This window comes from Panthera pardus, unplaced genomic scaffold (genome assembly GCF_024362965.1).
Source record: "Panthera pardus isolate Hobbes unplaced genomic scaffold, ASM2436296v1 HiC_scaffold_17, whole genome shotgun sequence".
Classification (NCBI taxonomy): domain Eukaryota; kingdom Metazoa; phylum Chordata; class Mammalia; order Carnivora; family Felidae; genus Panthera; species Panthera pardus.
The window spans coordinates 129,762,295-129,777,601 of NW_026526732.1; the positions used below are offsets into that span (position 1 = coordinate 129,762,295).

At 41.8% G+C, this 15,307-nt stretch overlaps 1 protein-coding gene across 5 annotated transcripts in view; it reads right to left on the reverse strand.

Annotated features, from left to right (window-relative positions):
* The window catches only part of CDYL (chromodomain Y like), a 241,451-nt gene that overhangs the window by 74,739 nt on the left and 151,405 nt on the right, over positions 1-15,307 (reverse strand). Inside the window, exon 1 of one of the 5 annotated variants that reach the window (XM_019419859.2) lies at positions 1,989-2,097. The exons of the other annotated variants lie outside the window; for them this stretch is intronic. Coding sequence (XP_019275404.2) covers positions 1,989-2,000 — 12 coding nt within the window. The 5' untranslated portion in view covers positions 2,001-2,097. Of the gene's footprint in view, positions 1-1,988; positions 2,098-15,307 lie in introns of those variants that run through there. 5 annotated transcript variants of the gene reach the window in all.

Here is a 15,307-nt window from a genome sequence, read left to right on the forward strand (position 1 = left end):
TAAAAGTTTTTAAGACAAGGGGTAAAGAGATTGTCTCTTAAGAGAAAACTACATTTTAATACTTATTTTCTTTAAGTCAATTTCCGTCCCAGAAGCATGAGGTACAGCTGACCCTTGAACAACACAGGAGTTAGGGGCACTGACCCCCCCCCCCCACCCCGTCTCTAAGGCAGCAAATTCTGCATATAATGTTTGGCTCTTCAGAAAGTTAACTACTCATAGCCTACTGATGATTGTCAGGCTTACCAGTAACATATACTGCCGATTAACACATACTCTGTGTGTGCATTCTGCACCCTATTCTTACAATAAACCAGAGAAGAGTTAAGAAAGTTAAGAAGAGAGTTAAGAAAAGAGAGTGTTAAGAAAGTCCTAAGAACAAGAAAATACACTACAGTTCTGTATTTATTGGGAAAAATCTGCACGCAGTTCAAAGCCATGTCGTTCAAGGGTCAAGTGTCCATTACACCAGAGCAGCCCCTTTTCCTTAAAGCTGAAGGGGCGGGGGGGGGGGGGTGGGGGGTCTAGTGATGCAGGATGAGACTCCTGCCCCTCCTCTCCTTGCATCCCTGGTGTTTCCTCTCTAGGGCCGCAATTGAGCCTGTGCTTGCCAGTCCCCCACCGGCCTGCCCCCCTCCCAGTGGCTGCAGTGCTGAATATGCTGTTTCAAGTATACTCAGTGGCCGGACTTTGTTTAGACCCTGAAGGGAGGCAGTAAGAGGGGGCACGTTAGACTGGGGGATGGCAAACTTCAGGCCCACACAGACCATATGGGCTCCCAACCACTGAACTCTGCTGCCGCAGCACAAAAACAGCCACAAGCAGCATGTAAATGAGGAGACATTAAAAACAAAACAATTCTATTTACGGACACTAAAGTTAGAATTTTGTAATTTTCATGTGTCATGAAATATTAAACTTTTGGTTTTTTTCAACCATTGATACATGTAAAAATGATTCTTCAAGTTAACCTGCCAAGTCATAGTTTGCTGACCCTTATGTTAGACTGTGAGAAAGCCACAGGACATAGGACATTCAGGTTGCAGACTTGCAGTCCTACTAATTCTCACGGGGGAACATGGTTTGCAAACTGACAAGACGTGTGGCTGACAAGGGGCCGGCAACCATGCCTTTTAAGTGGCAGGTCTAGAAGCGTCACTCCGGGCACTAGACTCAGGAGAGGGAGGTTTGGGCCAGTGACCACCACAGTCTTCTAATACCAATCTCACACTAAACTGGGTACGTGACACCTTCTCCTCTTCACTCAGGGACAGATGTCCTTCTTCCCCCTTTGAAAGGTAAAGTCCTGCTGATTCCTAATCTGAGTGGCTAAAATAGTCTCCCACAAAAAGGCATTGCCTGGATTTGAAAAAAACTTACTGTAATATTAAGCCTAAGATAATTTCCAGAGTGCTTTTATGGTGGCGAGGGAGGAAAACCTTGATCACAAGAGAAACACATAAATAAACCTTCCTTCAGATTTTCAGTCCCTTCTGTGTGAGTCCTTCCCCTCCCTGCAAACATAACTGTTTCTGAAAACTATTATCAATGAACAGTGTTTCTCACAGTATATGCTCAAGTATCCACTTCTAGTTACAGAATTTCAGTGCAAAGAATTTTATGTAAAACAAACATTACATCAGTATAGAAGTTCTATTATAGATTCTTAAAAACCAAGACAAAATGAAGAAAGGCATGAAAATCGCATCCAAATTACTTAGATTGTTTTGCTATGTTACCCACAATCACATGTGCAGCAAAATTCTGGCAAATCCAAATCACAATAGCCTTCTTTGACTACCTGTGTCATAGTAAACTCACCAAAGTTCTTTCTGTTAGGATTTCCTTCTAAAACTCAACCTAAAAAGCCAAGATGTGACACAAGTAGAGCAAGGCTTTCCTTAACATTACAATGTCCCCTGATGGTTTGCAGAGCAGTGAAATTAACCAAAAAGGATCATTCCAAACACTGAACACACTTTACCTACCTCAGAGCACATCCTGATGGCTGTGGCTCCAGGAATGAGCTGAAATGTGCTACCAGGTTGCAGAAGCCAGAAAAGGATGGACAAAAGGTTCACCAACACAGGAAACAAAAACCCACAGAGAAGTCCAAACTGGTTAAAGAGCTCAGGAAGAGTAGGAAGAAAGAGTAACTGCTGCTGTTACATTTAAATGCCAAACGGCCTAGAAAATGTATCAGGGCAAGGCATGCAAATATATCAGCTTACAAGAAAAGACCTAAGTTGCAAAACAATCACAGTAGGAAAAATTTGGCACATTGTATCATCGTCGACAACCCTGTCAGCAAGATGCTGTTGCTTGCTGATACTTGCCGTGATTCCTCCCAGAGCAGTGGAACAGGCTGCCAGGATAACTCTGACACCACAAGAGATGCTGAGAGCTTTTCTCAGGCTTGGGTCTTACACCAAAGGCTGGGAAATTCGAAACAACAGCATCACTATGGAAAAAATGAATAAACAAAACCCCTGCTTTTATCAAAGAGTTCTAGTGGGCCTTTGAAAAGCAACGGCTTTTTATTTTTTCTTCTCTTCACATTTTTATTTAAATCTAAGTTCTAGTTAGTTGACATACAGTGCAATATTAGCAACAGCTCTTTAAATGAGGGAGAGGAGTGTCTCAGCAGCCATTTGAAAAGTTGTGTTTACTATTAAGAATAGGAAAAGTTGCCTGAATTACTAAGAACATTTGCTAACTATTAAAAACACAAGCAGACAGTTCCACTGCCAGAAATAAAGGAATAATATAAACATAAATATTTGAAAAACACTGTAAAGAAACCAAAAGCCGGTAGAAACTGAGGGGATGGGACCCTTCAAACAAGAGAAGCCAAGGGCTTCTGCACTCCCCAGGCGGCTGGCAGGCCTCAGGCAGAAAGTGCAGTCTTCCAGGCTTTGACGTCAGAGGGCAGAGTCAGGGATTGACAGAGAGATCACAGACAGGAGGGCACCACAGAAGGGGGAGCCCCCCAAACAACTTTATAACCCCCCTCAAATCCCAGGCGTGCTCCTGGACTACCATACCAGGCTCATGGAGAGCAACAATTGGTGTGTTGGAGGCGCTGGGTTTGGGGATTCACTGGGAGAACTCCCAGGACTCAGCGTGCAGTCTCTCTCACGGCTGTGGCTTAATACAGCGGGAGGACACTAAGCACAATGAGCAAAGGGAAAAGTGTGTGCAGGCAAGTCTGAGAGAAACCAAACACGAGCCTGCAAGGTCCTCTCCCAGGGGACTCTGACAGGATGAGCTCCGTTCCTCCAGCCACAAGATGTCATAGCACATGCAAAATGCTGTCTACCAGAGAAGCTCATTAAGGACTTCCTGCCTGGGATTTTTCATTGGGGGCTGGCCACAGAGGCATCCTCTGCCTAGCATGTATCAAAATTCCAGATTCTTGAAGGAAAACAGTGTTCAGCATAAACCATACCAATGAACACCATAGTCAAACCTAAATGAACCAAGATAAGGACACCACCAGCCAGCCAGTGAGTAGAGGACAGGAGACATTACAGACAGGACCACAACAATGGGGACCAGGAGGCAAAGCACTGAAGGGAAAATCCTGTTAACTTAGAATTCTAGATCTAAAAAAATATGCTTCAAAAGCAAACGTAGAGTTCCCTTTCTGGGATAGCAGATAAATAAGTAGCTCTGTAAACACCCTCTCCAACCAAATAAGCAAAGCTCGTGAACACTACTATAAAAAAAGAAAAAAGAAAGAAAAAAAAATCACAAAATCCTAAAGTCTCTGGAAATTGTCCTAAAGCCATGGAGCAAATGGAGGAACACTTATTCAACTAAATCTACTAACTAATAAGAACAGAGAAAGTTTATGACATGTGAGCCATGACCCACCTCCTTCCCCATCTACCTTCCAGTTCAGTGTGACAGGAGCTCACCGGGAGCTCTGGGAGACCAAGAATACAGGCTCTCTCTCCCTCTTAGCTCCCAGTCAAGGCTTATCATGTCACTAGGAGAGACAGGCCACCAGCATTTCTCCTCTCCCGAAGGAGAAGGGGTAAAGACCCCTGATGAGTATGACTGAGTATGACCGACAGGTCAGGGACTCATTTCCTCTACCTTACCCCCTATTCATAAGGAGGCTCTACCCCAGGAGTAACAGGGCAAAACTACTGGGGACTTTGACCAATTTTGCCCCAAGTCACTCTGAGGGGAGAGGCTCTATATTGGGAGAAGCAACCTGAGAAGACCAGAGGCTACCACTCTACCCAGCAGCCAGACAGGTGGTTCAGAGACTTTGCCCTGAGGGGAGAGGTGATCCATAGGAGAGCTGTTCCCCAAAACAACTGACTTTGTTTGAAACAGAGTATGGGTACATTTGAACCCAAGGATGCTCTTGAAAATGATAATGCAAAGCAACAAGCTAAACTATAACTCCCCTAGTCACCAGAGAAATCCAGCTAAGAGCCCTCCCAGGAGAAGAACAAATCTCAAAGACTGGCCTCAAAAACTATACCTGCCAAATTTAATTGGATCAGACTACTGAACAATTAATGCACCAGGCACCGTAAAAAAACAATAGACAGACCAGCCAGTAATCAGTGGAGTCTATCATGCTAGGTCTAATACCAAATAAAGCTAGCAGCTTGGAGAATCAGGGAAGGAGACAGCCAGAGAGCCCCACTAAACCCATGTTATCCCAGGACAACTATGCACTTGCCCAAGACTGTACCTGCTGGGGAGTCCTATTGAAGACTTCAGAGTAGGGGTAACAGATTTCACCAAAACAGTCTAGTCAAGTCACAAAACAACCAAGCAAATAGCAACAACAAGAAGTCTCGGGGCGAGGGGGGAGAGGAACCAGCATCCAGAACTGCTGCCATTATATAACCTAAAATGTCCATTTTTCAAAAAAAAAAAAAAAAAATTACAAAACATGAAAAGACAAAAGCACCAATGAGGCATACATAGGGGGAAATCAGACAACAGGAACTACTCGTGAGAGGGAGGGATGGCAGGTATAGTGAACAAAGACTTCAAATAAAGGCACCATGCTTAAGGAAGTCAAATGAAGACAATATTACATCAAAGAGTATCATTAATGAACCAGAACTGCAAAAAGAACCAAAGGGAAATTCTGGAGTTGCACTGTACAACAACTAAAAGGAAAAACTTTTTAATTATGGGTGCTCAACAGCTTTGAATTGGCAGAAGAATCAATCAAGTGGGAAAAAAAGATGGATAGACATTATGCGATACAAAGACCAGAGAGAAAACAGAATGAAGAAAACAGAACCACAGAGAAATGTGAGACACGCATATGTACACCAATATATGTGCAATGGGATACAAGGAGAAGAGCAGAAAAATACTTGAAAAAATGGCTGAGAACTTCTCAAGTTTATTGAAAAACACTAACCTACACAACCAGGAACCTCAACAAACTCCAAGGAGGATAAAAGCAGAAATCCAGAAACACATAGCATGGTCAAAATACCCAAGTCAAGCAAAGAGAAAATCTGGAAGCAGCAAGAGGAAAATAACTCCTCAGTTACAAGGGAATTGTAACAAGATTAACTTATCAGAAATAATGGAGGCAAAAGGCAGTGGGAAAACATTCAAGGTACTAAAAGAAAACAAGGTCAACTAAGAAACCTATATCCAGCAACACTATCTTTCAAAAATGAAAACAGAAAAGGGTACATACTGTGTGATTCTGACATACCACATTCTGGAAAAGGTAAAACTACACAGATTATAAAAAGATCAGGGTTTGTCAGAGTTAGTGTGGAAGAAGGGATGAACAGGTCACAGAGGACTTTTAGAGCACTGAAATTATTCTCTATCATACTTTAATGGTGGGTAAAATGTCATTACAGATTTGTCAAAACCCACAGAATGTATGATACCAAGAGTGAACCCTAATGTAAACTATGGACTTTGTGTGATATGAATTGTTGCTGTAGGTTCATCAATTGTAACAAATGCGCCACTGTGCTCCAGGATGTCCATGATGGTGAGGGAGGTTGTTCCTGCTAGGGGCAGGAAGTAGATGGGAACACTCTGTTCTCTTCCTGCTCAATTTTGCTGTGAATCTTAAAACCGCTCTAAAAAATAAGTCTATAAACCACCTCCTCCCCACAAAATGAAAACAAAATAAAGATACTTCCAGATAAATAAAAACAAAATTTGTCACTAGCAGACCTGCTTTACAAAAAAATACCTAAGGAAGTTCTTCAGGCTGTAAGCAGATAAACCAGAATTCAAACACAAAAAAACTGAAGAGGGCTGGTAAAGATAATTATATAATTCTAAAAGTTTAAAAGGAATGTCTTTCTTCATTCTTCTGACTTAAAAAGCAATTGTATAAGACAATACACATGCAGTTGTATTGTTGGATATGTTAACATATAGAAATATACAACAGTTACAAGCATACCTAATAACAAAGACAACAAAATACCCGAAGTTAAACTGACAAGAGTGAAACGAGAAATGACAATTTAGTAATAAGAGTTGGAAAGACTTCAATTCCCACATTAAATAATGGGTAAATAGAAGATCAACAAGGAAACAGAAGTCCTAAACACTACCATATATAAACCACATCTAGCAGACATCCAGGGAATGCTCTACCCAACAACAGCATACAATTCTTCTCCAGCACACATGGAACATACCCCAGCATGGACCATATGCTAGCTCATACCATGAGCCTCAGTAAATTAGAAGGGAAAGAAAACATACAAAGTACTATGGTCAATAAAATGGAGTGAAAGTGAAAATTAACAGAAACATTTGAGAAATTCACCACTGTGGGACAACAAAGAAATCACAAGGGAAATCAGAAAATACCTCAAGATAAATTAAGACAAAAACACAACATACAGTGATAAGAGGAAAATTTATAGTTGTAAATGCCTACACTGAAAATGAAGAAAAATTTCAAATCAATAACCTAGCCATCCACCTTTAGACACTGGAAAAAGAGCAAACCAAACCCGAAGCATGCAAAAGGAAGGAAATAAGTACTGAAGTGCAAGTTCATGGAACAAAGAACAGAAAGGCAATATTAAAAAAACCCAACAAAACCAAGTTTCCTTGAAAAGATCAACAAAACTGACCAAACTTAAGTTATACTAATCAAGAAAAAGAGAATGCTCAAATTACTAAAATCAGGAATGAAAGAAGTAACTACCAATAGGTACAGAAATCAAGATAATTATAATATCATGAACAATGGTATGCCAACAATTTGGATAACAGGATGAAAGGAGCAAATTCCAGGAAAGACAGAAGCTCCTGAAACTGACTTTAAAAATCTGAATAGATTTATAACAAATAAAAAGATTGAATTTGTATAACAGTTTGCAATAAAAAACAAAAACAAACAAAAAACTCCCCACAAAGAAAAGCACAGGACCAGATGACTTCTCTGGTGAATTCCACCAAGTTTTAAAGAAAAGATCAAGACCAATCTTCCAATAATCAGAAGAGAGAACACTTCACAACTCATTCTATGAGTCCAGTATTACCTTGATACCAAAGCCAAGACATAATGAGAAAAGAAAGCTAGAGATATTGGTTTATAAATGTAGACACAAAAATCCTCAGTAAAATATTGGAGAGTTGAATCCAGTAATATGTTACAAAAGATCATGGTAAAGAAGGATTTATCCCAGAAATGTAAGCTTGATTTACCATCTGAAAATCAGTTAATTAATGTAAATATTGTATTATGTATTATTGTATCAATGTATTGATAATACATATCAACACAATAAAGAGGAAAAAAATCACATCTCGCTTCAATAGATGCAGAAAAAGCACTTGAGAAAATTCAATACCTCCTCACAACAAACACTCAAGAAACCAGAAACAGCAGAAACTTCCTTCACCTGATAAAGGGCATCTACAAAAACCACAAAATACACACAGCTAACATCTAACATCACAGCTAACATCACATACAGTGGTAGTAGAAGGCTGAGTGCCTTCCCCATGAAGATCAAAAACAAGACAAGAAGGTCTGTTCTTGCCACTTCTATGTGACACTGTACTAGGGTTCTAGCTAGTTAATTAGGCAAGAAATAAAAAAGCACCCAGACTTAAAAGGAAGAAGTAAAATTATCTCTATTTGCAAATGATGTGGTCTATGTGGAATAATGTTAAGGAGTCCAATAAAAACTATTAGAACAAACGAGTTCAGCAAGATCACAGGATACAAAATCAATATACAAATATAAATTGTATACAGTACTTTGAGTCCACTGTATATAGCAGCAACGATCAAACCAAATATGATAAAGAAAACAGGTCCATTTACCATAGCATCAAAAAGTAAAAATACTTAGGAATAAATTTAACAAAAAAGATCCAAGGCTATTACACAGAAATATTCAGTTTAGAAAACACTGTTGAAAGAAATTAAAGACCTAACTGAATGGCAAGAAATTGCATGTTCATGGATCAGGATACATGACAACAGTATTATTACTGTATTTCCCAAAGTGACCTAACGATTCAATGCAACCTCTACTAAAATTCCAGCTGATTTCTGTGCAGAAATTGGCATGCTAATCCTAAAATCTATATGGAATTGCAAGAGACTTAGAATAGCCCTTCAAAAGGAAGAACAACAATCTTAAAACAAGAACAACAGGGGGTGTCTGGGTGGCTCAGTTGATTAAGTGACAGACTTCAGCTCAGGTCATGATCTCGAGGTTCGTGAGTTGAAGCCCCACGTCGGGCTCTGTGCTGACAGCTTGGAGCCTGGAGCCTGCTTTGGATTCTGTGTGTCTCTCTCTCTCTGCCCCTCCCCCACTCATGCTCTGTCTCTTTCCTTCAAAAATAAATAGACATTAAAGAAATTAAACAACAACAACAACAAAGTTAGACTCACACTTCTGGATGTCAAAACTTATTACAAATTTATAATAATCAAAATAGTGTGAAACTTGCATACAGACAGACATCGAGACCAGTGGAACAGAAAAGAACCAGAAATGAACTCTTATACATAGGATTAAATGGTTTCCTACAAGGATGCCAAGACTATTCAATGAAGGGAAAGAACTTTGTGGATCTTCAACAAATAATGCTGGGTAACTAGATATCCACATGCAAAAGATCAAGTTGGACTCCTACCTCACATCATATAAAAAATTTAATTCAAATGGATCAAAGATCTATATAGGAGTTACAATTATTAAACGCTTATTCTAAGAGTTTACTTGGTGTAAGTAAATGTAGATTTACATTGGTATAAATCATTGTGCTCCTAGATTAGGCAATGGTTTCTGAGGACACTAAAGGCAAAAGAAATGAAAGAATAAACTGGACATGAAAATGAAAAACTTGTGTATTTCAAAGGATACCACCAAGTAAGTAAAAAGACAACCCACAGAATGGAAGAAAAGTTTTGCAAACTATACCTGGTAAGAGACTTGTATCGAGAATACAAAAGGTCTTATAGCTCAGTACAATAAAAAGATAAGCTTGTTTAACAATGGCAAAGGACCTGAATAGATATTTCTCCAAAGAAGATATACAAATGGTCAATAAGCACATGAAAAGATGTTCAACACCATTAGCCATCAGGGAAATGCGTGTCATAACCACAATAAGATACCACTTCACACCCACTAAGGGTGGCTACATAAAAAAGGTAAGTGTTATCAAGTATGTAGAGGAAATGAAACTCATATGCTGCATGTGGGGATATAAAACGTTGCAGCCATTTTGTAAAAACAATGTGTCAGATCCTACAAAAGCTAAATACAGAGTTACCACATGACCCACCAATTCCACTTTTAGGTGTCTACCCAAAAGAAAGACAACTTTTGTCCCCAACAAAACTTGTATGTAAATGTTTATAGCATAAACAACCCAAAAGTTCATTAACTCATTAGTGGATAAACCAAATAGTATATATATATGTTTATATGAGGGAATATTACTCAGGTATAAAAATAAATAAAGTACTTATCACATACTACAATATGGATGAACCTTGAAAACATTAAGTCAAAGAAGCCAGTCACAAAAGACCGTATATGATTCCATACCTAAGAAGTGTCCAGAACAGATGACTTTATAGAGACAGAAAACAAATTGTGATTGCTTAGGACAGGAGTGGATGGCGGGGGGTGGGGTGGGGGCAACAGTGGACAGAGAAGCCACGGAGGTGGGGATAGAAGCAGGCGATAGCTAACAGACTATGGGTTTCTTTCTGAAGAGATGAAAATTTCTAAAATTGACTCTGGTGATGGATGCAACACTGTATAAACAAGAAGCCACCACACTGTACAATTTAAATAGGTGAACTGTTTGGTACATGAATTAAACTCGTAAAAGCTGCTTAAAGAAAGGCAGACATTTTAAGATAATTTCAGAGAAACAAGAGCTGGAGGAATTTTTTGCAACAGATCTCCAATAACCAAGAAGAATTTTTACCTGAAATTTTACCTATCTGCAACCTGCCAAGTTAGCTTTTGACATTTTCATGGATGCTGGTATAACACAAGATTCATCAGAGAAGAAATAAATACATTATTAGAGCAGCAGCAATTGTCAGAATATCAGCATTTGCTTGCACCAGTTACCTGAGTCCCAATTCCTACAGGACAACATAAAGAGGGCCAGGTGACAAATGCTCATCCAGTGGGCTGCAAGACAGGAGAGAGCAATTCTCAGCTTGGGGAACCAAAATCTTTCTAATAGTCAGTTGGAATGCCTGGCCTATCTTGATCATCCCAAGCTGTAAGCAAATCTACCCTAATGTATGAAGGGAGACACTATCTTTGTCTCCAAGACTGTTTGCTATACCAACATTATTGAAAAGATCATCCAGAACAAATGCACGGTCTCTGTTCCCAAGACATATGGAAATATAAGACACCCTAGAGAATTGTTCCCCAACAGTATCACCCTGTACATTCAGGGTGTCGTGGCTTCTGGAAAATTTTCCTGAGTATACCACTCCAACAGCTGCTGTGATCAATCTGACCATTAGAGGCCAGGACCAAATCCATTCAATTTGTCTTATACAACATTTAATTAAAGCTATTATCCACAGGACTCTAAGAATCAAAATGAGTTACCCTGCAGTCCTGTCTTTAACCATGCCTTCAGTGTCCTGGACCCAGCTAGCTGAACAAATCCCATAAACTATCAGGATCTATCTCAGAAAGCCAGATGGCTTTTTCCTTAAGTTTCTGAATTGATTTTTCCTCTTGCTCTGGGGCATTAATACAGGTATAACAGAATGCACAGTAATTGCATGAGCTCTGTCTTAGCCTACAAGGAGGAAATCCAGAGCAATTCTAGCATATACACAACCCTGGCCAGTGAGTTGAGGCTGGCTTGAATATCTCCCAGGGCCAAGGCGTTTTTACTGCTCACTTCAAAGAAAGTCAGGGACAAATTTCCTACTGCCCTTTCTATGGCTCTAATAGTAGGGCTAATGGTCTGCAGGATGTATATAGAGAGTAAGCCAATTATCCCTTCAGTAACCTGCTCTGAGTAACCAATGGTAGCCTTGGGGGCCCTGGGTGGCTCGTCAGTTGAGCATCCTTGATTTTGGCCCAGGGTTGTGGGATCAAGCCTCGTATCGGGCTCTGTGCTGAGCATGGAGCCTGCTTAAGATTCTCTCTGTCCCCTCCACCCCTCTCCCCTGCCTGTGCTCACTCTAAAATAATAATAATATTATAAAAAAGAGTAGCCACATTCTGGCATCTCCACAGCCTTAAGAGGGCTCTACAACCTACTGGTTGCTTTTCCTTAAATACCTCAAGGTCTTCAAGGACCACCCTCAAGGGTGCAAGTCGCCAAGTTGTGGGATGGAAACATGCTTCTAGATTTCATACAAATACAGTCCCAATGGTGTGCATGTTGGTCTGGAAAGTGCTGTTTACGATGATAAGGGTCTCCCAAGTAGCCCTTCTATCATGGGGGCATAGGTTGAAAGTGCCTACAACATAGCTTTCCAGCTGGTTAAGCCATACAGCTTAGTTCAAATAATTGACTTGTCCTTGTTTTTGGAGGGACTGCCTAAGAGCAGTCACTCCAACTTTATCCAGTCTAGTGAACCAGCCAGGTGACATTCATCTGCCCCATGGAACCGCAGTGATGGCTATTAAGAGTGGAGGTGTTAACAGGTGTTTTATGTAGCAGGTGCAGGACCTGGAGCCATCCTACGCTGCTTCTGATGGGACTTAGTACAGTTACAAGGAATACACCAATTCATCATTGGAATGTTTTGGGCAGGGATGGCAGATCCAAAAGTTACACTTAAGTCCCTTACAAAAATTTAGGAGAACCACACCAAGGCTTTTCCATTATTAAGGAAGACTGCAGGGGTGGTTCTGAAAGACAAGGATCATTAATGTCCCTCCCTTCCCAGTACCTCCAGACATGCAAAGCGTTCTCTTCTCAGGGGCTGGCATGGTGCCTTCTCTCCACCACCACATGTTCCCATTACAGAAGCTATTTTCACCTGTTTGCCAATCATACCTTACCCACACCTAGACCTTTGCAAGGAAGGGGCAGGTGCAAGAGAAGTGAGAGCATTTTTATGCAGCTTACACAGATTCTTTACGTCTTCCATGTTGGCCAATGTGGGCCCTATTGGGAACTCAGTAAGCAGGAGGACTAAACTAAGTGGTCATTATCCTAATAATTTAGGCTCCTCCTATCAGTCCAGCAAGACCATTCAGTGGCTAGAGCAGAATGAATTTCAAATTTCCTAAGTCCCCATTGGCTGGGCTGTCACCCAGAGAAGTCTGGGGGTGCTGTTATGGGAAAAAAGATACCCAGGAATGATCAGGGCAGAGTCCAGAATTTTCAAAATAGGTGTATATAAAATGTCTCACAACTTTTGTCCTATTCACAGCCCAGGAAGCAGCTAAGAGGAAATGATCCCTTCCCAGGGAAAGCTGGGTTCAGTGACCAAACTGTTTCACTATGTGTAGACTAGGAGGTGATGAGATGAAGGAGGCAGAGTCAGAAACCTTTTTGCATGGATTTCTGAGGAGGCTACTCTAATGCTCCATGGTGCCATATGCCATCTGTGGAAGGCAGGGAGCATGGAAGGCCCACTGAATACCTTAACTGTAGGTCTGTTACTAAACAGCATCTGTGATAAAGGTGCACCACTGTCAGACTGCAAACGGCCTGGGAAGCTGAGAACACGAATGCACAGATTAATTTCAGAGGTCACTATGGTATGGCCAGAGTTACCTGGTCAGACTAGAATAGCAACACCATAACCTGAAAGTGTCAACAGTGGGGAGGCACCCATTGGCTCTGAGTAAGGCCCAAAGGTCCCATATAATCAGCCTGCCAGGGGGGTTGGTGGGACAAAGGCCCATGTGATGGGGCTTCCCTCTGTCAGGCAACTAGGTAAACTTTTGGCAGGGATCATAAGTTGGGCATGCAGTGGTCACATGTGAGCCAGAAACATGAAACCCTTTACTGTGAGTCCAGTCTGTGATGGCGGATATGTGTCGCGTCTGGTACAATGACACCTGGATCGTGCAGGTTCAACCAGCAGCTTGATTCCAGTTGGTCTCATCAGAGAGCAGGCACTTACCAGGGCGGGGGTCTGTCTACATGAGTGACTCACAAGAGCCCATAGTTTCCCAAGTGGCAGACTGGAAGCCAAGCCACAGCCCAGAAGTCAGTCCAAATCTCAAGAGGTTCACCAAGAAAGTACTGAGCAGAGCCTGCGCACTGCCTTGAATTACGCCTCATGAGCAGAGCAGCCACTTTCTGATCTGAACAGCTGGTGACGAGGGTGATCTACAGCAGCAGGGCCTTAGTACACACCACCAGTTTTCAGCTCAACTGAACCAGTAGTGAACCAGGCCTGGCATCTCAGCAACTCTGAATCAAGGGTCCCATTGAGCCAGGGGGTCTGCTTAGGGTAAAGGAGTGGGGATACAGATTCCACCCACTTTTCACATAAAGCTAACACACCACTGGGCAGGCGTCTAGTTCTTCAATACGGCATTTCCGTTTAACAGCTGAGGCCTGTTGGGCCCTTCCCGTCAGGTTAGTCGCTGATTCTAAATTCACCACTCCAAAATGAGAGTATCAGGCCTGGGAGTCACAAGACCTCCATGGGACAGGCATTCAATTTCGACAAGAGCTTGGTAGCAAGGTAAGAACAAGCTAATAATAGCTAGCTGCTTTTCCAAAGGGGTGCACCTGCAGCCAAGACAGCTGCAGACGGCTGGGCAGCTTCCAACACAACCTGTTAGACCTGGCCTCTGAGGATGCTGATTTGCAAGCTGGCCTATATAAAGGGCCAAGTAGAATAATGCCCAAGGGAGGCACATAGTCTCCAACAACCAAAGCCCAATAAAGTCCTGGACTTCCTTTTTCATGTGGGGGCTAAAGAGATAAAAGTTACTATTGAATGCATAAGGGATTCTGGACCATGAATCTGTGTGTAAAGTCTTAAAAACCTTTACACAGCAAGGAGACCTCTCAATTTTGTTGGGGGTAAATCAACCACTCCTGCTGGTGATGGTATTACAGACAGAGCTCATGAGACTGAGGCTTCTGACATGCCTACCAACAGGATGCCACCTAGGGAGTGAAAGCTGTGATTTCAGAGGGCAGGGGTACTCTAAATACTAAGTCATCCACTACTGGCAAATTACAGAGGAGCTTACATACCCCCAAAGATGTACTACAATCTACACACAGTTCTTTCTGATTGGGAGAATCCTCCTTGAAACTTACAGATAGGGAAGTTTGAGGCATGTGATAACACATGGATTCCTACTACACATCCAGATATATAGTAAGAGTACACGGAACTGACCCAATGGGGTCCACTCACGAAGTCACATTAACTTCTTTCCCCACTACACAAAGCTTGGCTAAAGCCTATCAGCTGAACTCAGATACCATCTACTCCTGCAAGACTGAACAGGATGGTGACTTCAGTTGGCTGTACCCAAGAGAACCAAAAATGTTTGAGGTCCTCCCCTGTCCAAAGTTCCTCAGAATGCTGGGATGGCTGTGTATGGCCTGCAGTCAGGGAGGGCACAGACAGACCCCTAAACATTTTTCCATAAAGCAACTGGGGTCAAAGTAGAGGAGAGAGGGTCAAGGGCAGAGACAGAGAGGGAGAGGTGTTGCACCAGTAAACAAGCACATTCACCTTCCATTCAAATGGCACAGGGGCTGCTCCTGGCTTAACTACATTTCCAGTGTTTTCAGTCCACTGTAACGAAGCCCTTTATCAGGTGGCAAGGCCGTTACTGACATCACTGATTTCAGCAGTCTCAGCCACACTGTTTTCCAGCTGGGACCG